Here is a 27763-nt window from a genome sequence, read left to right on the forward strand (position 1 = left end):
AAATCATTCTCATCAGCACTTTGGCTTATTTGTTTTGCCCACATTTTCAACTCATATTATTACATATGGATCATAAGTGAAGACTTGAGGGTTTTGTTATTTTCTGGTATGTTACTGTATCTCAACCTCATGTTCACCAAATCATTAAAATTGGCAGTGGATGTAGAAGAGACAGCTGATTTGTTAACTCTCTCTCTTCCATTAGATTCTATAAGGCGTTTTTCCTCTCACTCTCCTCCTGTGCTTCTGACTGCCGCTTCTCTTCCTGGTTCTCCTTCCTCCTGCTCACAGACCAGCAGTGTGTCTTGTCCAAGGTTGTCCTTGGGCCTTCATTCCTCCTTTCCCTGGGGCTTATCTCTCTGTTTTCTTGGTTTTAGCTTTCATGTTGGATTCCATGCCTGAGGTCACTTCTGGGTGCTGGGCCCCCAGTTAGACAACAAAGTCTCAGGCCCTGATTTAGGACTTGAGAAGTGAAGAGGTTCCATTCCTTTGCTCCTTTCCTGGCACCCCCAGCTCCATCTCAGAATCCCCCACTTTTAGCAAACAGCTACACAATTCATTGAAAATACTGGCCCAGGAACTTCCATATGCCACCTGACACAACTTCCCTGAACATTTGGATACACACACACACACACACACACACACTTTTTTTCATGTGTGTGTGTGTGCGCCACACTTGTGGCATATGGAAGTTCCTGAGCCAGGGATTGAACCCCAGTTGTGGCTGCCACCTACACCATAACTGTGGCAATGCCAGGTCCTTAACCTGCGGTACCACAGCAGAAACTCCAATTGATATTTTTCATTTCAACTTTTCTTTGCATTCTCATCTCTTCTTTTTTAAATTCCTTCCTTCCTGTCTCGGAAGGATGTGCTCTCTCTGCTCCTGACATCTGTGCTCTGATTCCAACTCCTCTCACACATCTGGGCCACAGCTTCCTCACTCATTTTTTCTCGGAGGGAAGTGCGTTGTTATTGAACGTGGTTCTCTGTGCAAGGTCCACACTTAGTGTTTTCTCTTTTCCTTTTTTTTTGTCTTTTTGTCTTTTGTCTGTTGTTGTTGTTGTTGCAATTTCTTGGGCCGCTCCCGCGGCATATGGAGATTCCCAGGCTAGGGGTTGAATCGGAGCTGTAGCCACCGGCCTACGCCAGAGCCACAGCAACGCAGGATCCGAGCCGTGTCTGCAACCTACACCACAGCTCACGGCAAGGCCGGATCGTTAACCCACTGAGCAAGGGCAGGGACCGAACCCGCAACCTCATGGTTCCTGGTCGGATTCGTTAACCACTGCGCCACGACGGGAACTCCTCTCTTTTCCTTTTTATGGCTGCACCTGCAGCATATGGAGGTTCCCAGGCTAGGGGTTAACTGAGAGCTGCAGCTGCAGTCTACACCACAGCCACACCAGATCCGAGCCACATCTGCGACCTGTGCCAGAGCTCAAGGCAACGCCAGATCCTTAGCTCACTAAGCGAGGCCAGAGACAGAACCCGCATCCTCAGGACACCATGTCGGGCTCTTAAGCTGCTGAGCCACAACAGCAACGCCACGCTTGGCGTTTTCCACGTATGAGATCTTTTACATCCTACAGAACTGCCTGTTTCATGTGCCCGAAGCTGGACTCTGAGAACTCATCCATTTCTCCCTCACTCATGAAACTTGAGGGACTGACAACTCACTGCCTGCCTCGCGGAGCCTGGGCTTCTCAGTGTATCATCCCGTGCCGCGGACTGTCTGGCGTTGACAGGTCTTCTCAGTCATGGTTCTCATTCCTCCCTTTCGCACCCTTGACCTACTCTAGTGAAGTCACCCTGATGGCCGTGCTCACAGAAATGCCTGGGACTGTGCCTCCTCTGTACCTCTGCTCTCTGTTCAGTCTCTTTCTTCTCCCCTCACGTGTTTCAGGCCTGCCTCCCTGGGAAAGTCCCCATTCAGATGCCACCTGCTTCGGGAAACACATCGTGATCATTTCAACTCAAAGCCTCTCTGTCCTTGACTCACCACGACCTTTTCCGTGTAAATCCCGTGAGCCTTCATCACATTCTCCCTTGATCTGAGGCTCTGTCTCATTTTCCCAGTGATACGTTCAGTTCCTTGAGGACGGGGACTGTGCTTTGCTTGTAACATGAAGCAGTTTGCCTTTTGCTAGCACTGCACGAGACATCTGGCAATTCATTACGCAAACGCCGATAGAGAGCCCTCGACTACCTTTCTGCCTTCTCTTTCTCAATAAACTTCTGCCGAATGAAACCACACTCACAGATGATGGCCCTCCTCCCTGGGTCCTCTGTGCTAATACAGTCCGCATTTTGCTGCCAGAGTAATTGTCCACACTTACTGCATGTGGTCATTGTGTGGTTCTTCCTGAGACCTTCCATGCTTCTTCGTCATTAACTGCAGTAAATAAAATGCTTCGGCCAAGTTTTCTAAGCCCTGTATTAACGTCGCCAAATATTTATTGAGCATAAATCTTCTCTCTGTCAGAAGATTTCCTTGAGGGAATTAATGTCTGGTTTTCCCTTTAAAGATGAATAGGAGTAGGTCAGGCTGTGTGTGTGTGTGTGTGTGTGTGTGTGTATATGCATGGGTGTATGTATGCGTGGGTGCATTCCCGTGTGAGGACATGTTTGTAGGTGTTGGAAGCAGCGGTGCAGAGCAGAGAGGCAGTTCGTGAGGGGGCAGCATGAGCCCAGGCATCAGCAGTGAAAGCCTTCATGGTTGGGTAGGAAGCTACAATGACTTTGGTAGAGAGGGAAGACCATAACCCATGGTAAAGAGTGTGGACTTAGGAGCTCCTGTCGTGGCACAGTGGACATGAATCTGACTAGGAACCATAAGGTTGCGGGTTCGATCCCTGGCCTTGCTCAGTGGGTTAAGGATCCAGCGTTGGCGTGAGCTGTGGTGCAGATGTGGCTCAGATCCTATGTTGCTGTGGCTCTAGTGTAGGCTGATGGCTACAGCTCTGATTAGACCCCTAGCTTGGGAACTCCATATGCCTTGGATGTGGCCCTAAAAAGGCAAAAAGACACACACACACACACACACAAAAGAGTGTGGACTTGACCTTCAGGGCAATGGTGGTGAGGTTATGCTTGCTGGAGTTCTTGGGCTTCTGTGTGGCCTCTGGAAAGGGAAGAAGAAGAGCCGTGGGTCTGAGAGGTCTTAAGAAGAGGAGGGAAATGGTCTCAATAGTGTCTAATGTCAGCTACGGGGAAGCTCTGTGAAGGGTGGGCCTGAAGGAGTCACGCCTGATAGCAGGAGGCCTTTGAGGAGGAGTGAAGGGTAGAAGAATGAAGGGAACAGAGGTAGTACTGAGGTGAAGTGACCAGGCTTGGCCATGGTAATGGACGTGGGTTGCGGGAGAAAGAAAAGGGGGAGACAAGGGCAGCCATAAGTTTCTGGCTTAGGAAGAAGAGGGCTAGTTTATGGGGCGAGGAAAGTGGGCTGGTCGTCACTGGTTGCAGTGGAGGTTTTCTTCGGCTGCCCCTTTCCTAACTGATCCAGAGGGACTCCCCAGTGCCTCATAGCCAGAACCTACTGCTCTGCCATAGCTCTGTCCCCGCCCAGCCCCCTGTGGTCTGGACCCATCCCTATGATGGGGATTGTGGTACCCTCTGACACCTTCTCTGTCAAAATCCTTTCTGCCCACTGGGTCCCACCCAGTCTTGTCGCCCTCCTGCCCCCCAGCCCCTGTTATCTATGCTGCCGCCTCCCGACTCCTTCAGAACTCAAGATTTCCAACAACTGACATAATGCGTGTTAAAAGTTGTTTTATACGGTTGGTATTTTTTTTTTTCAAATATGTTACTCTTATCTCTAATGAAATATAGGGGCTCTGTATTATTACCCTGTATTCCCCATAACACCTAACATAGTGCTAAGAATACACTTGGCTGCAAATACACTGTCAACCTTGACAGTGTATTTGCAGCATCTCAGGAATGTATTAAAAGCCAGGTATTTGGCCCACAGGTGGTTCTGATGCAAATGGCTTTGAGATAACACTTAGGGAAACACTGGTTTGAAGAAGCTTGAAGGTCTACTCACCTCACTCTGTCCCTTTACAGAGAGGAAGCTAAGGCACAGAGGAGAGCATCTTGCCAAATTCCTAGGTCGTCTAGAGACAGACCCAGAACTGGGACCCAAGCTCGTTATCTGGCCTAGTGCTTTTCCCCACCACCCAGCACAGAGCTTCCACCTTACTCAAAACATGGCTTTCTAAAAGATGAAATCCCCTTTAGAAGCAAGAGCATCATTTTATCTCACTGAAAGTTTAAACATTGCCAGAACTAATAGATATGTTGAGATATGCCGTCCTTGTCCTCTAGGAATTTCCAATCTTAGGGATTAGGAAAAAAAAAGAACCCCCCCCCCCGCCCCCGTACTCTGCTCTGAGAGAATCCTAGAAGGAAAAACGTAGGCTGTGGCTTGAATGATTAGATTCTATTTTAGTAGCATTTCTCCTGCGGAGGAAAACATCTGGTGAAGATGAACTGAGCCCAGTTTTGTACAACTTATGTTTTCGTGTTTCTTGTAAAGCATGTCTGTACTGAAAAAGAGAAATACAATTCCTTTTCAGCAGTACCTAAATATAAATGTCTGTTTAAATGTGTGTTGGTAGTTTGGGCAGTAAATAGACTGGTTGATTTTTCCTGACATGATAGAGTATTAAGGAGAGAAATGCTGAATATGATTTCAAGCCCCTCTCTTTTCAGTATTCACTCTTAAAAACTTAATTCAATGGCTGTAATCCAATTACAATGGATCCTAAATCTGTCAGCAAAACTGAAATGACTCCAGATGAAAAATGTGGATGGCAGAGAAGGTCTTTATTTTTGAATTGAAGAGATGAAAGGATTCACCCTGTTTGGTCTTCCCTATTTTTTTTTTTTTTTTTAGTTCTCGGTGCCACATGCAAAATGGTGTACTGGGTTTTCCACCCAATAAATCACATCGCTCTTTTATTTTATTAGCAGTGGCCATTTTTTTTAAAAAAAAGGATAGTGTTAGAAAAAGAGATTGGAAGAATGCTGATGAAATAGTGTATATGGACTTCAGTAAGACTTTTTGACAAAGTCTCTCATGAATTCTTTGAGGGCAATAAAGAGAAGGGTTGAATGTAATATAGACAAAAGTTAGTTGCAATTAATAGACAGGTTTTAGGTGCTTGGAAAAACCTAAGCTAAAGTGGTTATCAATAATTGACTGTTCCCTGAGGAGAGCTCTGCCATGAAGCAGCATCTGCCTTTGGACTGTTCTCTTTTTTTCTATCAGTGATGGAGTGGAAATTACATGGTTGAGGATGCTTGTCCAATAGAAGGATATTGTTTGATGAATTCGTGCTGTCAAAAATGAAATAGTCTGCCTTGCAAAATTGTGTGCACCTGTAATTCTGTTTAAGCAGAGCCTTTATGACCATCTGTTGGAAATGCTTTAGAGGGAACTCCGGCCTGGGAGGGAGGTTGAACTAAATTGTGTCTAAATTCCTTTCTAACCCTAAGATACTTTGAGTGTGCTATATATATACTTTGGCTCTAAAGTGAGTAGTTAAAATTCCTTTCTTGGAATCTGTTGTAAATCCCTGATTTATGCAATTGAAACCTGGAGCTTCTCAGGTACCCTGAGAACTGTCGTGGTGTATGGTGTATCTTCATGGGATAAATATGCCCGCTGACACCTTTAAATAAGTGAGTGAATATATGTGAAGTTCTATAAACAAATTTGTTTCAAGAAGACCAATTTATTCTTTGAGGGACTAACTAAAAATAAATGATAAAGGAAGACTGGAAATAGAGAATGAAAGGTCAGTGGAGCCTGGGTTCTTTTGTGTCCAGTGTCTTTAGCTGAGTGAGCCTTGAGGGAGCTTAGTAAGAGCCCAGACCATTTACCCTGGGGCAGGATGGGACAGAGTAGGGGCAAAATGTACTTCTGTTTCTTTTCTTCTTCTTCTTCTTCTTTTTTTTTTTTTAAAGGCTTTTTAGGCACCCTAGGCATATGTAAGTTCCCAGGCTAGGGGTCTAATTGGAGCTGTAGCTGCCAGCCTATGCTACAGCCGCAGCAACGCTGGATCCGGGCTGTGTCTGCAACCTATACCACAGTTAATGGCCACACTGGATCCTTAACCCACTGAGTGGGGCCGAGTCCTCATGGATAATAGTTGGGTTTGTTAACCACTGAGCCATGATGGGAACTCCCCCTTTCTTTTCTTATACTCTTCCTTCATGAGGCTGGCCAGGGGAGTTTCCTGAGAAATTTTAATAAAGCTGGAAAGAATAAAACACAAGTGAATCTTCAGCTATTCATCGTACTAATTTTCTCCAATGAGCCATCTTGCTTCGTGTGTAGAGAATTTTGAAATTCCTAGCATTAGTAACTTCATCTTTTAAATTTGAAACCCAAATGGTATGGGTTTCTTTATTTTCATTGAGATATGATCAACACATAACATTATATTAGTTTCAGGTGTACAGCATAACGATTTGATATTCGCATATATTGTGAAATGATCGCAAAGAGTCTAGCCAACATCCATCACTATACGCAGTTACAATTTTTTTTTTTTTTGGCCGCCCCATGGCATATGGAGTTCCCAGGTCAGGGATCAGATCTGAGCTGCAGTTGCAACCTACGCTGCAGCTGCGGCAACAGTGGGGTCTTTTAACCCACTGTACCAGGCTGGGGATCAAAGCCTGCCTCTTGGCGCTGCAAAGATGCCGCCAATACTGTTGTGCCCCAGTGGGAACTCCCGTAGTTACAAATTAAAAATTTTTTTTTCTTGCGATAAGAACTTTTAAGATCTACTCTCTTAGCAACTTTCAAACACACAAGACAGTATCATTGACTGTGGTCACCATGCTATTCATTGCATCGGGTTTGGGTTTCTTCTGATCTGAATCAAGTTTATAAATTGTTAAGGAAGAAAAGTCTCACGGGTGAGGAGTAGGCTGACTCTTGGCCCAGCAGTGTGATCCCGTTTGAGGTTTCAGAGACTGGTGCTGCTGTACTGAGGCCCAAGCAGAGGTGCCCTGCTCAGGACCCAAAGTTAGGGTGCTGAAGAGAGGATTTCACATCTCTCCATTTCCCACAGAAGGGTATGTGGAGCTAAGACACATCGCAAGAGCAGGAGGGAAGAATTCTATGCTGGTAATGAAACATCTTCTTGGGCCATGAGCTATAGGCAACTTTTGTGGGGTCAGAGAAGGTGAGCGTTTATGCCATCCATTGTTACTAATGAAACTGTATGAAGTATTTCAGGGATACAAAATGTATTAAAATAATGTAACAGGAGTTCCCGTCGTGGCGCAGTGGTTGACGAATCCGACTAGGAACCATGAGGTTGCGGGTTCGATCCCTGGCCTTGCTCAGTGGGTTAAGGATCTGGCGTTGCTGTGAGCTGTGGTGTACATTACAGACGCGACTCGGATCCCGAGTTGCTGTGGTTGCTGTGGCTCTGGTGTAGGCCGGTGGCTACAGCTCCGATTCGACCCCTAGCCTGGGAACCTCCATATGCCTCGGGAGCGGCCCAAAGAAATAGCAAAAAGACAAAAAAAAAAAAAAATGTAACAAAATTTACCCATGACCCAACTCAAGAAATAAAACATTAAACAGGCAGGTGGACACCCTCATACACTTCTCTCTGACCCCACCACCCCTCCCCTCTCAGAGGTAATCACCATCTGGAGTTTCAGGCTTTCCTTTTTCATATGAAAAGGAGGACAGATGAGTTCCTGTCGCGGCGCAGTGGAAATGAATCCAACTAGGAACTATGAGATTGTGAGTTGGATCCCTGGCCTCGCTCAGTGGGTTAATGATCTGGCGATCCAGTGTTGCCATGAGCTGTGGTGTAGGTTGCAGATGGGGCTTGGATCTGATGCTGCCGTGGGTGTGGTGTAGGCCGGCAGCTAGCTCTAATTAGACCCCTAGCCTGGGAACCTCCAAATGCCGTGGGTGTGGCCCTAAAAAGTGAAGGAAAAAAAAAAAAAAGGAGACCCAGAGAGGCTAGGAAGCAGCTTAATCTCACACTCCAGACTAGTGGGAATTACAGGTGCCTTCTGCCTCTTTCCAGGGGGAACAGCTAACTGTTAGTAAATTCGTACTTCTTCTTGGCCTCTTGGGTACACGGATCTTCCTGGACTTACGCTGAGGTCACATCCGGATAAACCCATCTTAAGTTGAAAGTGTGTTTAATACACCTGACCTACCAAACATCACAGCTCAGCCTAGCCTACCTTAAACATGCCCAGAACACTTACGTTAGCCTGCAGTTGGGCAAAACCACCTAACATGGAGCCTATTTTATATTGAAGTGTTGACTATCTCATGTAATTTATTGAATACTGACCTGTCCATGAAAACCAAACTGGTTGTCCAGGTACAGAACAGTTGTAATCATTTGATCATGTCACTGCCCGGGAGTGGTGGCTGCTGCTCCTTTTCAGCATCAGGGGAGGATCTTGGGTATCCTCTTATCCCAGGAAAAGTCCACATTCAAAATTCAAAGGACAGTTTCTGCTGAACATGTATCACTTTTGCACCACTGTCGAGTCGAAAAATCTTTTTTTTTTTTGTCTTTTTCTAGGGCCACTCCTGCTGCATGTGGAGTTTCCCAGGCTAGGGGTCCAATCGGAGCTGTGGCCACCAGCCTACACCAGAGCCACAGTAACGCGGGATCCGAGCTGCGTCCTCGACCTACACTACAGCTCATAGCAATGCCAGATGGTTAACCCACTGAGCAAGGCCAGGGATCAAACCCGCAACCTCATGGTTCCTAGTCGGATTCATTAACCACCGTGCCACGACGGGAACTCCAGAAAAATCATTTAAGTTGAACCATTGTAAGTTGAGGACCATCTGTCATCAAGGATGTATGCGATAAGACAACTTAGAGATGGTGTTTGTGGTCCCTAAAAGCTACGTAACTTTTTGTAATAATTAATGGAGAATCACATGGAAGGAATTTTAGCCAACACTTCGTCGTTCAGAATCTTGGGATGTTACACTAGGGTGTAAGTGGACGCCGCAGGGTTTGGGGAGGATGTTTAGAATCATAGTTCCTGTGGGCTGTCCTGGTGGTGGCTCTGAGCTGTGGGGTGAGGCTGCAGCACCAGGAAGCCCTTTCATCCCTCCTTTTCCTACCTGTGCAGATACTAGACGTCTCTTAAGCCTTCAGAAAAATAAACCAGCTGAAATAAAAAATACCCCTTCAAAATATTTTCCTAGAAAAGTGTCATCAGAAAATTTGAGTGGCTTTCTGGAAAAAAAATGAAAGGTGGTGTGATTAGTATACATTTTCTGGTGAATACGAGCTGAATGATTGCAGAAATATGTTTAGAGCAATTTTTAATAAAATTGAAAGAACAAGCAAGATGATTTCCCTCCAGCTGGTAGAATGATATATAATCTTGAAATTCTGGAGGAGGCACAGGTGCTTTTCCCATTTTTATTTATAGATTTCTAACAGCCTATGCTTTACACCCTGTCAACTTTTTCCTTTTTTTTTCCCTCTAAAAATAGCAGTTAGCAATTTTCACCGAGAACCCATCCACAGACATTTGAAAAGGTGATGTCTTTGGAGAAGGCTTGCAGGTGATCACAAGATCATCCCCTAGACTTAATTTTATCTGGAAGGCTGACATTTAATGTCTATAAAAATCATCAGGAAGCTTTGAAAAACGAGCCGTACCTATGAAGAAGATTGATGGGTTCTTTGTGAAGGAAGTAATTTCTGAAATCACCCACCTATCAAATGAGCAGGAAGATGTCACACTGCCCCCATTTGCCGCCTCCTCTCCCCCCCCCCCCCCCCCCCCCCCCGCCCCCATGTTCACCAGTTGGAGCTCCCAGTTGCAGCTGGATTGACTTCAGGACTCACGGTTGTTTTATCAGTAGGCTTTTGACTCTAAAACAATGTTAAAGTGAAACCTCTCCACCTACATGGAAGGAGCAGAATCTGCCTCTTCACACCCAAGTCATAAAACTTGAATGTCTTTGTGGGATTGCTAAGAGCTAGGTGAGGCCACCCTTTCAGACTGGGCATTTTTGTTCTTGTTTTTCAGACGGTTTACTCTATGGCTCCATTCCCTTTCCCGCAACTGGCCGAGCTGAGGGAAAAATATACTTACAACATTACGCCATTCCCAGCCGCAGTTAAACCCACCTCAGTTTCTGGGTAAGAATTTTTTTTTTTTTTCTTGGTTGTTTTCATGATGGAAGCCTCAATACGTTAGTTTGTTATTGTAGCTTAATATTCGTGAAGCCCCAGAAATACACTCCAAGTCATTTGGTGCTGAAAATCAGAATATCTCTTTCCCAGAGGTTTTGACTTAAATTTCAGAGGGAGATTTTTTGAAAGTGTGCTTTCCGAAGAAGGTTGAAATATAAACTGAAGGGATGGTTAGCAACCCTACAGCTTATTTAAAAATATCAAATATTAAAAAGCTCAGTAATTAAAAAAGTGTAGAGCTGGTGCCTGAAGGGACAGATCGGCTACTTTAAAATACTGTAAACTCCAGAAGTTGACAAATATACATACATAGGAATTTAGTATATGAAAATGTGGGATTCCACATCTACAGTGAAAAAGATACACTACTTAGTAAATGGTACTGGGCCAATGAGACCCACCCTGGAAAGAAGTAAAATTAGAATCCTACTTTACACTACTTTATATCCGGATAAATGTAGACAAAAGAGTTAAATGGGAAAAAAATGAAATAATACAATTAGCAGAAAGAAATACGGAAGGATGTCTTTAGTTTTTTGGAATTGGAAAGGTTTTAATAACTGACTCAAAAAACAATAAAGGAAAAAAAATTAAGCGCTTTGAAAATACTTTCCCTGCATGGCTAAAACCAAAACAGAGCAAAAGAAAACCTCCATAAGCAGACCTAAAAATATTTGTGGAAAAACATTTGTAACTGATTTCTCTCATACATAAAGTTCAAAGACGTCTATAATAAAATGACCACCCAATTGAAATATGATAAAAGGATAGGAATAGGCAGTTTACATGAAAGGCAGTATCATTAGGACTAAGAGAAATGCAGCTTACAGTGAGATTGAGATTCTATTTTTTTCACCTATCAGATTGATCAAAATTCAAAAGATTAATGTGCTGTTGACATGGCTATAGGGAAACAGATGCTCTTACACATTGCTGGTGAGAAGTTAATTGCCATAGGATTTGAAGTACTTCCCCAAATTACTAACACATTTATCCTTTTACCCAACAATTCTACCTTTCTAAATTATCCCACAAAAATGTTTGCACACATGCAAAATAGTATGTATAAGTGTATTCATTGCAGCATTGTATATAATTGTGTAATATGAGAAACTGCTCAAGTGTGCATCATTAGCAACCTGGTTCCATTACATGGGCCACATACATATAATAGAGTACATACATACATATGATAATGCACGTACAATACATGCATGCATGCAATAATATATACATACAATACAGTACAGCTGTGAAAAAAAAAGGACGTGGAAGAAGCTCTGGGTATGAATATGGAGAGAAGTTTTTTCCTAGGTGAATAAAAAGCAAGGTGTAAAAGAGTGTATTCATACATTTTAAGCTAATACTTCCAAAAAAAAGGAGAAAGGCTATATAGTCATATTTGCTTATCTAACTGATCAGGAAGCTGAAGAATATGTCTGAAACTAGAAATAGCGGTCATCTCTTGGAATTAGGTGAGGGCAAGAACAGCAAAGAAGTAGAGAGGGATGGAGATGGACTTTATCTCTCTCTCTATAAATTATATATATTGTTCTATATAAATTACATATGTCATTTAAATCATGTGACTGTACTACTTATTTTATTTATTTATTTTTTTGTCTTTTTGCCATTTCTTGGGCCTTTGTCACGGCACATGGAGGTTCCCAGGCTAGGGGTCCAATTGGAGCTGTAGCCACCAGCCTACGCCAGAGCCACAGCCATGCAGGATCCAAGCCGCGTCTGCGACCCACACCACAGCTCATGGCAACGCCGGATCCTTAACCCGCTGATTGAGGCCAGGGATCGAACCTGCAACCTCATGGTTCCTAGTCATATTCGTTAACCGCTTCGCCACAACGGGAACTCCTGTACTACTTATTTTAAAACAATACCACTATTTTTTTTTCAATATTCCTTCTTTTTTTATGTTTTTCAAGACGACACAGTAAGGTTAGAGACAGCGATGAGGAGAATGACCCAGACGATGAAGATGCCATTGCTAATGCAGTGGGGTGTCTCGGACCTTTCAGTGGGCTCCTGGCACCTGAACTGCAGAAGTACCAAAAGCAGGTTAAAGGTAAGGAAGTGGCACCTGTTTCGATGATCACAATGTGTTGGTTCACTGTAGCAAGGGTATTACTATTATTGTGTCCTATAAATGCCTGTTGTTTCTCAATCTGATTACCACTATTAAAGGTCTTTATTAAAAGTATCTTCTTTCTTATTTCATTAGGTGAGGCTCTCTGTTCTGTGTTGCATGCATAATACATATTTTTTTCTTTATGACCATTTTTGCCTCCCACTCACCTGACTCACCTTGGTATGCTCAGTTCCTTAGCGCAGAGCCTGGCGTATAATAGATACTTGCCACATTCTATTTGAATTTAATTGAATGCTTTATAGACTGGCTTCTTTTGCACTATAGAAATACCCTCTAAAGCTAAAACACTAAGGCAACCTCTTCTTAAATTTCAGTGACCAGACACCCAGGATCGCATGAGACGTTCTGCTACTTTCCTCTGCTTAGCCCATGGTTTCTAGCTTTGAGGAGATAACCTCCACGTACCAGTTCTAGTAATAGTTCTTCTCTTCAGAACAAAATAGATCAAGTCTACTCCTTTCCTCTGCTGGATGTCTCTTCAAGTCCTGAGGACAGCCATCACGTCCCCTGAAGCTTTTTCCATGGTCCAAGTTCACAATTTCTTTTTTCTTTGTCTTTTTTTGTCCTTTTTAGGGCCACACCCGTGGCATATGGAGGTTCCCAGGCTAGCAGTCTAATTGGAGCTGTAGCCGCAGGCCTACACCAGAACCACAGCAGCGCCAGATCCGAGTCACGTCTTCGACCCACACCGCAGCTCACGACAACACCAGATCCTCAACCCACTGAGCGAGGCCAGGGATTGAACCCGCAACCTCATGGTTTCTGGTTGGATTTGTTTCCACTGCACCACAATGGGAACTCCCAGAATTTCTTAAAATATGCCTTCCAGAACTTTAAAAAAAATTTTTTTGGGGGGGAGGGGCTCTTTAGGACCACACCTGCCATATGTGGAAGTTCCCAGACTAGGGGTCGAATTGGACCTAGAGCTGCCAGCCTACACCACAGCCACAGCAATGCGGGATCCTAGCTGCGTCTGCAACCTACACCACAGCTCATGGCAATGCCAAAATCCCAGCCCACCAAGCGAGGCCAGGGATCATGGATCCTAGTCAGGTTTGTTAACTACTTAGCCATGAAGGGAACTCCTGCCTTCCAGAACTTTTAATATTCTGTAAGTTCAACTTTAAATGTCCTGCAGTTTGGTAGTATCACTCTTTAAAAAGTGGTCCTGTGTATTGAATGCTGTGCTAGATATATATATTTTTTCTTACCGAGAATAGACTTCCTGGGGTCTGAATGTTATCTATGCAATGAACTCTCCTGAAACAGTTTGTGGTTCTCCCACTATGTTCTTTCCTATCTTGAGTGGCAGCTCTCCCTTTAGGACATTTATTCTACCTCTTCTAGTCTGAAGACCATCCTCCTTGCTGAAAGAAGACAGACGGAAATAATGATGTTATTATTAACCTCTGCCTTCTCTTTCTATCTGCTGATTTTATATTTCCTTCTCAAAGTCACGGGGCTGTTTTCTCATTTTTGCTCTTGCTTAGAAGGCTTCTTGTTAGTTCGTTTATTCTCTTTTTTTGGTCATGGAAGTTTTGACTATTTTTTCCAAGCTTTAGCTTGTTTTGAGTGTTAGCCTGCTTAAGGTGTGATTCACGCTGTTTTGTGTGTAGGTCCTTGATATGCACCCCGCCCCCGTCATGTTTTCAAACGGCCTTTAAAAATCTGAACTCAGGAGTTCCCATTGTGGCTCAGTGGAAATGAATCTGACTAGGAACCATGAGGTTGTAGGTTCGATCCCTGGCCTCGCTCAGCGGGTTAAGGATCTGGTGTTGCTGTGAGCTGTGGTGTAGGTAGCAAATGTGACTTGGATCTCTTGTTGCTGTGGCTGTGGTATAGGCCTGCAGCTGTGGCTCCAATTTGACCCCTAGCCTGGGAACCTCCATATGCCATGGATTCGGCCCTAAAAAGCCAAAAAAAAAAAAAAAAAAAAATCTGAACTCAACAAGAGTCCTATTGATTTTGTATTGCCTTTTGTTGCCTGAATTTTAGCATTTGGCTTCTAGCCAGGGGTCAATATGTACTTTAACCCTTTTGAATCTACATTTCTATAGTCTAAGTCTGTGTCCCATTTATTTTCCCCTGTTATTCTTTCTGTGCAGTTATGTGCTCTTAGATGGTAGGATCACTTTCTCTTGAGTTTCATCCTTAGTCTTCCTTGTTGGTTTTACTTTAGTTTAGCTTAGCAGTTCCACTTTTAATTTTCTTCTCCTTATAGAAGTATTTTCAGTAAAAAAGAAAGTAAGTTTATCAGATGTTCAGTCTTTATTTGAATAACACATTCAAGAGATGTAGGATGCTTGAAATCTTAATCTTTTTTTTTTTTAAAGGCAGGTTTTACATATTGTGGGGTTTTTGTTCTTTTTTTTTTTTTTGGTCATGCTGGTGGCATGTGGAAGTTCCTGGGCCAGGGATCGAACCTGTGCTGCAGCAGCAACCAGGGCCATTCTCTTGACAATGCGGGATCCTTAACCCACTGCACCACAGGAGAACTCCTACATATTGTGTCAGGAAAGCCTTGTTTTCATCTCCTTTTCACCTGTGCTGTGAGCGTACTCTCACACAGGACCTATTTCTCTTTCTTATGTAAACTCAATTTTATTTAAGGGACAAATCTACGAGTTGTAGGAGTCATAGGAGCAGAAACCACATCAGACATAGCACATACAGTAGACAGTCAGGAACTTCTTGTTAAATGAATAAAAACATTTTTTTCTAGTGATAACGTGATCTGAAGTCTTAATAATCTTATAGAATATCTTGCTATTTTTAACATAAGAAAAACTCACTTTTAATGTTTGACTCAACGCTGCAAACTATGAATCCCTTACAAATCCTCATGCAGTTATATGGAAATCTTAACTCTGAGCTGAGCTATCTAGAGTTACCTAGAGTTATGTTTTTCTAAGGGAATTTTAGAAGATGGCAAAGTTTTTCTATCTGGAAACAGCTGGTTTTATGTCCATATGATGCACAAAGTGGTAGTAAAATCAAACAATGAACTCACACAACTCATTTCACATCACACTTAGGCTAGTAAGAAAATACAGAAGAAGTTCCCTGGTGGCTCAGCAGGTTAAGGTTCTGGCTTTGTCGCTGCAGTGACTTGGGTCACTCTTGTGGTGAGGGTTCAGTCCCTGGTTCGGGAACTTCTGCATACCATGGGCATGGCCAAAAAAGTTGTAACACAAGAAAATGCAGAAATATTTTCAGGACCAAATAAAAACAAGCACTAGACAAATTCTAGTGTGTGTGTTTTTTTGGTGGCTTAGAATTTCCCAGCAGTTAAGATACTACCCCAGGTTATATAGTATGGTCAGTCCCCAGTTAGTCCTGTTCTCCTCCGGAGACACCATCTCCTTGTCTCTTCTCTGTCATACAGAACCAAATGGGGACCAGAGTCTGAGAGCCAATAACATTGCAGAGTTGAGTCCAGGAGCGATTAATTCCTGCCGAAGTGAATACCACGCAGCATTTAACAGTATGATGATGGAACGCATGACCACAGATATCAACGCCCTGAAGCGGCAATATTCTCGGATTAAAAAGAAGCAGCAGCAGCAGGCTCATCAGGTGTATATCAGGGCAGGTAATGTATTTCTTTGACTGAATCAGTTTGTCTTTCTTTCTTTCTTTTTTTTTTTTGCCTTTTAGGGCCACACCCATGGCATATGGAGGTTCCCAGGCTAGGGTCTAATCGGAGCTACAGTTGCTGGCCCACACCACAGCCACAGCCACGTCAGATCCGAGCCATATCTGTGACCTACACCTCAGCTCACAGCAACGCCGGATCTTTAACCCACTGAGTAAGGCCAGGGATTGAACCCCTCAACCTCATGGTTCCTAGTTGGATTCGTTTCCACTGCGCCAAGACGGGAACTCTGACTGAGTCAATTTCAGCTCTGTGTCAACTGTGAAAGGAAGACCACGTAGTCCCGGGATGGCCTGGGAATTACCACTCCCTGTGGCCCAGCATCTACCAGCGCAGCTGGCAGGAGTTAATAGCATCTTCATTTTTTTTTAGAGCCACACCTGCAGCATATGGACGTTCCCAGGCTAGGGGTTGAATTAGAGCTGCAGCTACTGGCCACAGCAATGCAGGATCAGAGCCGCATCTGCAACCTATACTGCAGCTTGTGGCAACACTGGATCCTTAACCCACTGAGCAAGGTCAGGGATTGACTCCCCCCCTCCCCATCCTCAAGGATACCAGTCCATTTCATAACCCACTGAGCCACAATGGGAACTCCATCTTTTTTTTTTCTTTTTTCTTTTTTTTCTTATCAGGCTTTAAAGAAGAAAAAGACTGTGGGTTCTTTTTAGGTCCCAAGGACCAGGCAATTAATGGTATTCAACCTGTGTTTACTATGTGTGCTTGTGGAGAAGGGTTTACAAATGATTAGAATGCTGCAACGCCATGAATGCAATCCTTGGACTCGAGACATTGTGCAGCTATGGCCTCCTAAATTTCAGGCATTTGAAAGCAGAATTTAGTCACCTGCGCACTGGCAAATTAAGCTATTCACTAGTCATTTAGGTAGTATATAACAGATGTGATCAGAGGAAAAGGAAAAAGCCATTACTGTGCCTCGCTGATGGTCAGTAGTGTCTTGGGAGTCTGCTGAGAAGAACACAATTGTGCTGCTGTTGGAAATGCTCTTTTCCAAGGATTGTCAAAGCTGCTTTTGTTCTTTAAATTCCAAAAATCCCAATGAACAATCTGCCTTATTGTTTAATATATGCTGATTTGGGAATTGGTTTCTCTTCTAAGTGAAGTCCTGGTGAAAATGATGCCTGTCCAGAATTACGCAATGCACAAATTTGACAGGTTTTTAAGAAGGCTATGAGCATGTGACTGATCTTGCACAAAAACTGAATTTACTTTCCAGTTATCGAGGAGGAGTAGGCAACTTCTTGAAGATCCTTACTTTATCCTGAATTATTAAAGAAGCAATCACAAAAGAAACTAACAACTGTAATACTTTAATTTGCAAAACACTGGCACAGCATGTCCTCATTTGTCCTTCAAGCACATCTGTGAGGAAGGCAAGAGCAGCTATTCTTATACCCTTTTTAAAAATGAGGAAGTGGTGGTTCAGGAATTCTTAGCAAATGTCTAAGATAATATAGCTATAATGACTAGTCAGGCAAGGGCCAGAACCCTCATCTTCTGATTCTTTATATTGTTCTTTTTCAACCTCTTGTAGAAGCTTTGGGTGGGATGGTGAATAATCATCACTGAGTATTAAATCAGCCCAGCATCTGTATTTTAGCCAAGGATCAGCAAAATATGGTCTGGGGGTCAAATTGTGCTCACTTCCTGTTTTTTTTCTTAAATAAACAAAGTTTTATTGGAACACAGACATGCCCAATTGTCTACATATTGTCTCTGACTCTGCTTTCACAGTACAAAGGCTATAATATTTACAGTCTGGTCCAGCAAGGAAAAGGTTGCTGACCCCTACTCTAGATCATGGTTTATATGGTTCTTTTTAGGGGGAGACTGTTGCTCAAAGGCAAAGTTCAGGAGCAGTGCTTCTTAAACTTGAGTGTGAATATGCTTCACTTAGGGATCTGTTAAAGTGAAGAATCTGCTTCAGTAGCTGGTGAGGCAGGGGGTTGGTGGCTGAGATTATGCGTTTCCAATAAGCCCTTAGGCGATGCCACTGCTGCTGGGTGGGGATTGCACTTTGAGTAGCAGAGTTTTATGGGGGATGGTAATGGTATAGGATAGGATTGGCAGTACAGCTGGAAAAATCGAACTTGAACTAGAGGTGGACGTTCTCAGGTTCTGAGATTTAAAGGAAGGTGGTAAGGATGGTGGTTGAGGTAGCAGCTTCCTGGATTAGGGAGGACAGGAAGTCACAGCCTTTCAGACCTGATAACTCCTGTTTTGATGAAGAAATTGGAGGAAATGTTGTTTGCTTGGGAGTAAGTTGAAGGTTGGGTAGGAGCTTCAAGGAAATCATGAAGATTTGGATAGGCCATTGAAAGCAATGGGCCAGGGAAAGAAAGTTCGTACAGCGGCTCTGAAGACCTACTGAAATCGGAAGTTATGAGATTGAAGGGATATCAATCCACATGCCTCTGTGATTCCCCCCACCCCCAGCAGCTGTTACCAGTTCTCGTTTTGGAAAGGAGAATGTGAATTGTGGATCTAGAGTGATGTTTTGCCAGACATGTATGATAAAGGGGTAGCGATGCCTGGAATGTGTGGTTGTTGGCGAGGTGTGGTCCAGGTGATCAGCCAGGCATCTAGCCGACAGGGGTGTAAGGGAGCCGAAGAGATGGTGAGAGGTTATGAGAAGAGTGAGGGATCAAGGGATCTCCATGATTCTGTACCAGGTACAGTTACATCAAGGATCTGAGAGCTAGAAAAGTCAGAAGAATGTGAGAGTTAACTATTTCTCCTGCACGGCAGATATGGGCGATGAGGTTGAGGATGGACCTGGGCAGGTTGAGGAACTGTGAGGATGGGTCAGTCACAGGGACAGTAAAGTAACCAAGGAACATAGTAGGACATAGAGTAGAGAGGAAATAGTGGTCAAAGTTGCAATGAAAATCGGACTGTGACCAGAGGTAGATAGAATACAGCAGTTGAGAAGCTTAGAAGGTTCAGCCACTTGACAGGAAGGCTGTTCACACAAAGATGGCAGGGCCAGAGTTCCCTTGTGGCCATCGGGTTAAAGATCCACTGTCACTGCAGTGACTGATTACTGCTGTGGCATGGGTTTGATCCCTGGCCTGGGAACTTTTGCAAGCTGTGGGCGTGGCCACCACCCCCCTTTTTCCCAGACCAACCCTGCAGGGCCTTCTCCCTGCTACTTCTGCCTGCAGCTGTCATCTCTGGGGGCATGAGTGTTGAAGCTCCATCAGAAACAGGGGCATGGTCATGGCCATAGGAGGACGACAACACTACTATAAACAGTGCCTTCCAGGAGAACACAGCTTGTGGTGTTTTCCTATTTTCAAAGTCCACTGAGGACACAGGAGTGGTTTTTCCTACCTAGTACCAGACACCAGATAGCTGTGATTTCACTGCATTTTTACCACCTTCTTATCACTTCTCTCATTCTACTGTCTCTCACTTAATAATATGCAGTGTGTTGTTTTACTGCTTCATAGAAGCTGACAGCTGGGAATCCATATGGTCAGAGTGTTTGACTTATTATTTTAAAAAACTCTTCAAAGATTTCCTAGATTCAAGACCTCAGAGGTTGCTTCTCAGAGACAAAAGCTCTCTGTGAAAAATGTTAGGGACTCTAATTAGTTATGAGAGGTTCGAATCTGTTCATTTCTGTATCCTCAGCCCCTGCCTGGGGTTTGAGGAGACTCTTTGCAAAAGAGGGATTAGGAATCACAGGCTCTGGGGGTGGAATTCAGTTTCTGCTGCTTCCAGTTACATGACTCTGCTGATACCTGGGGAATATGTGGGCAGGGGGTCTGGGGCCAACCTCTGTCTATCTCCTGTTCCATGAAGTCCATCTTTCTTCGAGGTACCTTTCACACCACCTTTCAACATTTCTTTCAGACAAAGGGCCAGTGACCAGCATTCTCCCGTCTCAGGTAAACAACTCTCCAGTTATAAACCACCTTCTTTTAGGCAAGAAGATGAAACTGTCCAACAGAGCTGCCAAGAACGCCGTCATCCACATTCCTGGTCACGCAGGAGGCAAAGTCTCTCCCGTCCCTTATGAAGACCTTAGGGCCAAGCTCAATTCTCCGTGGCGAACTCACATCCGGGTCCACAAAAAGAACATGACGAGGACCAGGAGTCAGCTGGGCTGCGGGGACACTATTGGGCTGATAGAAGAGCAGAACGATGGCAAGACGCACAACCCCGGGGCTGCGGAAGCCTTTGCCTCCAGTTGCTCGGTGACAGCGAGAAGGGAAGGCGGCGGCTCCAATGGCGGCGCCGGGAGGACCCCGCAAGAGCAGTCTCTGGAGCCGGGGCTTGGGGAGGCCGATGCCGATGTGTCTGATGTCCAAGTGAAGCTGGAAGCCTTGGAACTGAACCCTAGGGATGCTGCTGCTGAAACTGAGCCCAAGGGGCACCTGCCCTGCCTGAGGCCCTTCCCAGGGCCACCAGATACACCCGGAGGAAGCAAGGCCACCGGCAAGTCTCCCCCAGGCAGCCACCCCAAAGCGCCCATCTTCAGCCCCTTTCCCAGCGTCAAGCCACTGCGGAAGTCAGCCACTGCCAGGAATTTGGGACTCTATGGTCCTACTGAAAGAACCCCAACCGTGCACTTTCCTCGCATGAGCAGGAGCTTCAGCAAGTCCAGCGGTGGAAACAGCGGCACTAAGAAACGGTGACGTGTCTCAGAAACTGCGTAGGGACACGCACCTCTCCACGGTGGTTGGAAGGGATCCGGCTGCTTGGCCCCGAAAGAGCTTCAGCTGCCCGATGAAAATGAATAGATGGGTTCAGAGATGAGCAACAGCCCATAGCGGTGGGAATTGGAACTTTTATAATGGGAGCTAGAGTAGGGATATCTTCCCACCGACTGATCACCGATACAGTGGCAGAATAAATAATGTGGCTTTAAAGTGTGAAGTTTTCCCAGCTTTTCATTGTGAGCTGTTTAGAAACGACTTTGTGTGTAGACTGTTAACCCCTCTTCCTTCCTCCTGTTCTGAGGGCCTTCAGGGCCTTTCTCCCCCATACCTTCCAATTCTCTGGGTGTTTTTAAACTCAAGCATGCAGACACTAGCTTGCTAGAACAGAAACTAAAGAGAAAGTAAGTTTCTTAGTTGCAAAAATCGTTCCTATTTCCCTCTTAATGTCCTATTGGGAGCAATGTTTGTGTATTTCCTTGAGGAATTTCTTTCAGCCAGTCTCAAAAGTTTTTCTTTTTTTTTATTCTTATGCTATAGTGCAGGAGAAAAATCTAGATAGCCTTTCTTTCACTGCACAATGAAGAAAGCCTTTCTTTGTTGAAATCTAGGTTGATCACCAACTTGAAGGTCTTATGCAGAGGACACAAATGGGATATGCACTAAGCAGTTGCTCTGAACAGCTTGCTGATTCCACTAAGCTTTGCACGAGGTTCATGTTCTCCTTTGAAGGAGAGTTTGGGTCCTCCGTGGTGGGATGGCTCGATGGGCTCTTGTCCAGCTCCCTCCATCAAGCTGCTCATTCATCTACCAGCTCTCTACAGCAGGTGCCGGAGGCTTCTGCTCAAGAGCCAGATCATGGCACCCACAACTCTGTTACTTGAATTTTGTGCTTTTTGGAGGTTAGAGTACTTTGGTACTTGAATACTGCCTTTCCTTGGAGAAGGCCCCAGTGCTTTCTAGCTCTCTCTCACCCACTCCTCCCCTGGTCCCAGTGGGTCGGAGACAGCACCTGTTATCTCTACTATGCAGATGGGAACTCTGAGCCACACAGAGGTGAAGTAGCACTTCAGATACTCAAGGTAAATACTCCTGGTACTCAATGCGACTCAGCCGCATTCCCTCTAGTGCAATAGGCGCATTGCATGCTCTTTGTACGCAGATGCATTGGCTGCAGAGGTTCTGGGAAGCCATTCACTGCTCTCCCTCCTGACTCAAAGGACTCTTCTCCCGATGGCACACAAAGTCATATGATGGCATTTCACAAAACCAGCTCTGACCTTACTTGAAAAGGTAGTTCATTTAAAAAATGCTTCATGTAGCCATCCCTTTGGCTGGACAAAGGCTTCCTCCTCGATCCTCTTCTCATACCATCATTAGAAGAATAGCCTCTGTATCTTTATCCTTCTCTCTGGAAGATGTTAGCCAGGCCTGCGCGCATCTTGTTGATGTAGTCAATATTCATTTGAGCTATTTGAACTGCTAATTCTGACACCAAAGCTGTAGTTTTAGGAAGGGTTTTACAAGGAGAGGTACTAAGATTTTTTTTTTTTTTTTAATAATAAAATAGAGAATGTGGCCCTGTGGGCTTTTTCAAACAGGAAACACAAGAATGATATATACAATGAGAGGAGTTATCCCTTTTGTAGATGGAATCTGAAGACGGAAACTATGACTAATAAGTTATTACAGTTTTGGGCTTGAATTCTGTGCCATCCAAAGTTAGCATGCAGCTTCTTAAAAGGCAACCGCGCCCACAGCCTGTGTCTTGGGAAGGGTGTAGGTGGGGAGTTGGGATTACTTTGCATACCTCCCCCCAACACCCCCGGGGACAAGACGCATTGCATTTTCCAAAGTTAAGCAAATGACATAATTTTCTTCCATCTGCTGAACTTTACAGATAAGAATGATTCCACCTTATATTCTTTTCTCCTCCCTCATCCCAAGTGAGTCACGCTCCCCTTGAGGGATGTCTGACTTGAACAGAGAACTCTTCTTTCCTGCCTTGAGTCAGCTCCCAGCTTCCAGAGGGTCTGGGTTCAGGGAAGTGGGTATTGGGATAGAAGCCACTTAACTCCAGTTCTTAGGCTTGTGCATCGCTGTCCACCAATGCTCTGTGGGTTCGTAGCATACGTTGTACCCGTTTCCCCATGTGGGTCTTCCCGAGAAAGGGATGGTTAAGATGGCACGTGATTTGGGATAAATATTTGTTGAAGGAATGAGCATGTTACTGCAAGGACAATAGTCCTTTGAGGTAAAAATGACCTTGTCAGGATTGAAAAAACCTGTTTCTAGCGCTCTGTACCGTTCAAGTGCATGCGTTGTACCACGTAATCACCGTGTGAATTGGTCAATTTATGAGCTTTGCCTACTTTAGAAAACAGAATCTGCCGTAGCCTCTAGCACACAGCATGTACGAAGACCCGTATGGACTTTGATCTTTGTCTGTATTGGACACTCTATGCCAGCACCAGAAGTACCCACCAAGTAGCAGTTTCTTTCTTTTTAGGTAATGTCTGTACCCTGTCAGCACTTACGCCGGGAGTCAAGACTGCAACTCTGTCCTCATACAAAGGCCTCCAGATAACTTAAACCTAGTTTGTAATGTCAATCAGTGGGGCTGAAACTGGAATCTTGTATTCCCCCTTTTATTGGTCTCTCTTGTTCTAAAGAACTGTGTTGATTATAAAGATATATGCATAAAGATTCTCCTCGTTGTAGCTAGTGTGACATTTTTTATCTGAGTGCCTGTGAGAACGCCACTGTGACCTTCCCCACCCTCTTCTCTTTTCCCTTCAACTTTACCCCCACCTTGGTCATGTGAACTGGGGAATGGCCAGTAAACTCCCTCTGCCCCAATCTAATCCCCGGGTTTCAGGGTGTCCTATGACCTGCCGAGAGCTTGGCAGAAGGGTGGGTTCCTCAAGGATGTGGGTTTGTGTGTGTGAATGCGTATGTGTGTGAGCATGTGGGTGTATAAAATTAACCTGTAGACCTGTCATTTTTCTTTGTTTTAATATAAAAGAACAACAAGAATGCAATTTAGCTTCCTGGTCTTATGGATTTGGGATGAACAGCAGCCGAGCTGCTGCCATCTCCCCTCATAAAAATCTCCCTTTACTCTTTCTGAGCCACTTTTTTTTTTGCTACCTAACAGCCATCATCTGAGGCAGCATTTTAAATATATTGTGTTTCTTAATAGAAAAATGACACATATTTTGAGAAAATTAGGAAAACAGAAAGGTCATAAGGAATCATTGGTATTTTGGTGTGGGTCTCTCCACTGTGTGTGTGTGTGTGTACACACATACCACTGTTTACAAAAAGGTATTTTGAGAAAACTAGTTTAAGCTTTCTTTCCAGTGAATGCTCTTCTAAAGTATCATTTTCTTCTTCTTCTTCTTCTTTTTTTTTTTTTGTCTTTTTAGGGCCGTACCCATGGCATATGGAGGTTCCCAGGCTAGGGGTCGAATTGGAGCTGTAGCTGCCAGCCTACACCACAGTCACAACGCCGAGCTGCATCTGTGACCTAGACCACAGCTCATGGCAATGCCAGATCCTTAACCCACTGAGCAAGGCCAGGGATCAAACTTGGCATCCACATGGATATTAGTCAGATTCATTTCCACTGAGCCACAATGGGAACTCCTACAGTATAATTTTCTTTTTCTTTCTTCCTTTCTTTTCTTTTCCTTCCTTCCTTCCTTCCTTCCTTCCTTCCTTCCTTCCTTCCTTCCTTCCTTCCTTCCTTCCTTTTTCTTTCTTTCTTTCTTTCTCTCTTTCTCTCTTTTTCTCTTTCTCTTTCTCTCTTTCTCTCTCTCTCTCTTTCCCCTTCCTTCCTTCCCTCCTTCCTTCTAGGGCTGAACCTGTGGTATATGGAAGTTCCCAGTGTAGGGGTCGAATTGGAGCTGCAACTGCAAGCCTAGGCCACGGCCACAGCAATGCCAGATCAGAGCCATGTCTGCAACCTACACTACAGCTCACAGCAACACTGGCTAGATCCTTAACCTGCTGAGCAGGGCCAGGGATTGAACCCGCAAGTCCTCATGGATACTTGTTGGGTTCATTATTTCTGAGCTACAACGGGAACTCCTACAGTATCATTTTCAGTGATTATTATTTCATCATGTGTTTATGCCTGAATTCACCTGTTGAAGAGGTTTTTTTTTTTTAAATTAAAGTATAGTTGATTTATAATGTATTAGTTTCAGGAACACAGCAGAGTGATTTGGTTATACATTATCCACTTATCTATATTCTTTTTTCAGATTATTTTCCATTATAGGTTATTATAAGATATTCAGTGTAGTTCCCTGTGCTATACAATAAATCCTTGTTGTTTATCTATTTTATATATGGTATTGTGTATTTCAAACAGGTGGTTTTTTTTGTTTTTTGTTTTTTTTTGTAGATAGTACTGGGGAGAACATCCTAATACTTATATCTTTGTGTATAGCCCTAAGGATTTTCTAAGGGTATTTTCACTGAGGTGGAGTTGCAGGGTCAGAAAATACGTGCATTTTACGTTTTTTTTTTTTATTTTTTTTTATTTTCCCACTGTACAGCAAGGGGGTCAGGTTATCCTTACATGTATACATTACAATTACATTTTTCCCCCAGCCTTTCTTCTGTTGCAAAATATGTGCATTTTAAAGATATATATATATATATATATATACATCAAATTGCCATCCTTAAAGATTGAACTTACTATGCTAGCAGTCAACAAGAAAGCCTATTTCTCTACACCTCTGGATGAGGCAGTAGTTTCTTTTTTTTTTCCCTAGGACCTCCAGCATTGATAGAAGCAGTGATAATGGGCATTCATATCTCATTCCTGACTTTTAAGAAAACCATTAAGTGTGATGTTTGCTGAACTTCCTGGTAGGTATCTTTTTTATCAGGTTAAGGAAAGAACATTTTATTCTTTGCTCACTGAGAATAATTTTTTTTACATCAACAAATATTAAACTTTATCAAATGATCTCTAATTGCATCCTCTGAGAAGGAAGTAGTGCTTGAGCCTTGGTATCGTGAATTTGAGAAAATAACCATTACCAGATTTCATCAAGGAATATTAAGATATTTTAGAGTCGGAAGTGATAACAGTAAAAGTTTTATGTGGAAATTTTCATTGCAGTATTAAATTTACTAGAGGAAGTTTAATTTTTTTTGCTTTTTAGGGCTGCACTCGCGGCATATGGAGGTTCTCAGGCTAGGGGTCTAATCAGAACTACAGCTGCCAACCTATGCCAGAGCTACAGCAATGCCAGATCTGAGCCGCATCTGTGACCCACACCACAGCTTACAGCAACACCGGATCATTAGCCCACTGAGTGAGGCCAGGGATTGAACCCGCAACCCCATGATTCCTAGTCGGACTCGTCTCTGCTGCGCCATGACGGGAACTCCTATGAGGGGAAGTTTAGAAACAATGTAAACATCTGAGAATAGGGGGAATGTCTGGGTGAATTATGGTTAATCTACAGGATGGAAATATAGTGGCTGTGAGTGTTTGGGCCACTGAAATGGCAGTTCTCTCTTATCTACATGTGGCAGTTCAGATGAAAGTTGCAGCAAATTCTGGAGTTGTAGAGTCACTGGGATACAGCTGTGGAATGGAGGCCCTTACTAGATGACGGCTAAAATCAGAACCATGCAGTGTGGCTCTTCCACAAAGGCACCTATCCTCAACTAGATGGGGCCCCATAGACTGTTGGGGTGGGATCATCTCCCAAGAGGTTCCCTGCTTATTACCTACTACTTCTTTCTTGGTGCTCGGCTCGGATCAAACCCACTGACCTTTTGCAAAGTCATGCTCCATCCCATTCTCTTCATCCCTTCCAGCACAGGCAGATCTTATCCAATTTCTTGTGCTGTATCAGGGGCCTGGAGAGTCTTTTTTAGGTTAGGAAGCCAGAAATTGGCTATTTCTTAATATTTGCATTCCTTCTGTATATTCCTATAACACTTCTGTTTTTTCTTTAGGCAGTGTTGAACCTTGGAAAGTGGATCAGTTTCCTAAGGAGCCAACATTTCTCTTGGTAGGGATTAGTTGATACAACCCAGGTGTCTCTAAACCTCCGGAGAGTCTAGAAATCTGTATTAAAACAAAACAAAGCAACAAAAAAATCCCTTAGAAATTCCAGTACTGGAGTTCCTGCTATAGCTTGGTGGGTTAAGCATCCTCTGTTGCTGCAGCTGTGGTGTAGGTCACAGCGTGGGCTTAGATTCTACCCCTAGCAAGGGATCTTCCATATGCTGTAGGTATGGCCAAAAAAAAAAAAAAAAAAAAAAAAAAATCCAGTACTGAACTATATTTGGCAACCAGTGGTCAACCTATTTTAATGGTCTTTCAACCAGTCTCCTCTATCCCACTCCACTTTTCTCAGTTGTGGTGGCTGCACATTGTTGCCAGTGATCCTTCTAAAATAATCAGACCATTCCTCTGGTCAGCACCCTTCGTTTGGCTCCTATTTTCTGGAGGATGAAAGCTAAAACCCTTGTCTTAGCTTGATCTGGCTCTTGGCTATTTTTCCAGTTTACTTTCCCATCATCTTTCCCATTCATTGTCTTCTGCAATCTTTCTTCATCAACACAAGAATATCAACCATTTGTTGAGAGCCTACCTGCTAGGCACTGTCCTAACTCTTTTATATATGTTATATCGGTGGCTAGTCCTCTCGAGAACCTCCCAAAGCATATTATCCCCGTGTTAGAGAGGATAAAAGTGGGTGAGTGGTTATGTCCTTGACCACAGTCATCTCATGGTAAATAGCAGAGTTCCCATCCCTCTGACACCAGAGCCTGAGTCTCTGCTTTGCTCTGTTTGAACTTTGTATATAGCAACTTGAAATTCTCTGAAGACTCCTTGCTCTCCCAACACCTTCATAACTGTGTATTCATTAACCTCTGCCTGGGGCTCCCTCCTTGCTCCAGTCTGTCTCGGAAACACTCACCCATTCTTTAGGTCTTATCACACACACTAATAGGGTCGGATGCAACCCATGCCACTTTCCAACAGTACAATGTT

At 43.9% G+C, this 27763-nt stretch overlaps 1 protein-coding gene across 6 annotated transcripts in view; it reads left to right on the top strand.

Annotated features, from left to right (window-relative positions):
* The window catches only part of TBC1D30 (TBC1 domain family member 30), a 95518-nt gene extending 72078 nt beyond the window's left edge, over positions 1–23440 (top strand). For 2 of the 6 annotated variants that reach the window (XM_047787127.1, XM_047787130.1), the window contains 5 exons: positions 10060–10172; positions 12167–12306; positions 15776–15982; positions 16681–16740; positions 19925–23440. In XM_047787127.1, the coding sequence (XP_047643083.1) occupies positions 10060–10172; positions 12167–12306; positions 15776–15982; positions 16681–16740; positions 19925–20709 (1305 nt within the window). In that variant the 3' untranslated portion in view covers positions 20710–23440. The remainder of the gene's footprint in view (positions 1–10059; positions 10173–12166; positions 12307–15775; positions 15983–16680; positions 16741–19924) is intronic. The other 4 variants (XM_047787128.1, XM_047787131.1, XM_047787129.1 and 1 more) reach the window with 2 other exon arrangements.
* The last annotated feature ends 4323 nt before the right edge of the window (positions 23441–27763 follow it).

This window comes from Phacochoerus africanus, chromosome 7 (assembly GCF_016906955.1).
Source record: "Phacochoerus africanus isolate WHEZ1 chromosome 7, ROS_Pafr_v1, whole genome shotgun sequence".
NCBI lineage: Eukaryota > Metazoa > Chordata > Mammalia > Artiodactyla > Suidae > Phacochoerus > Phacochoerus africanus.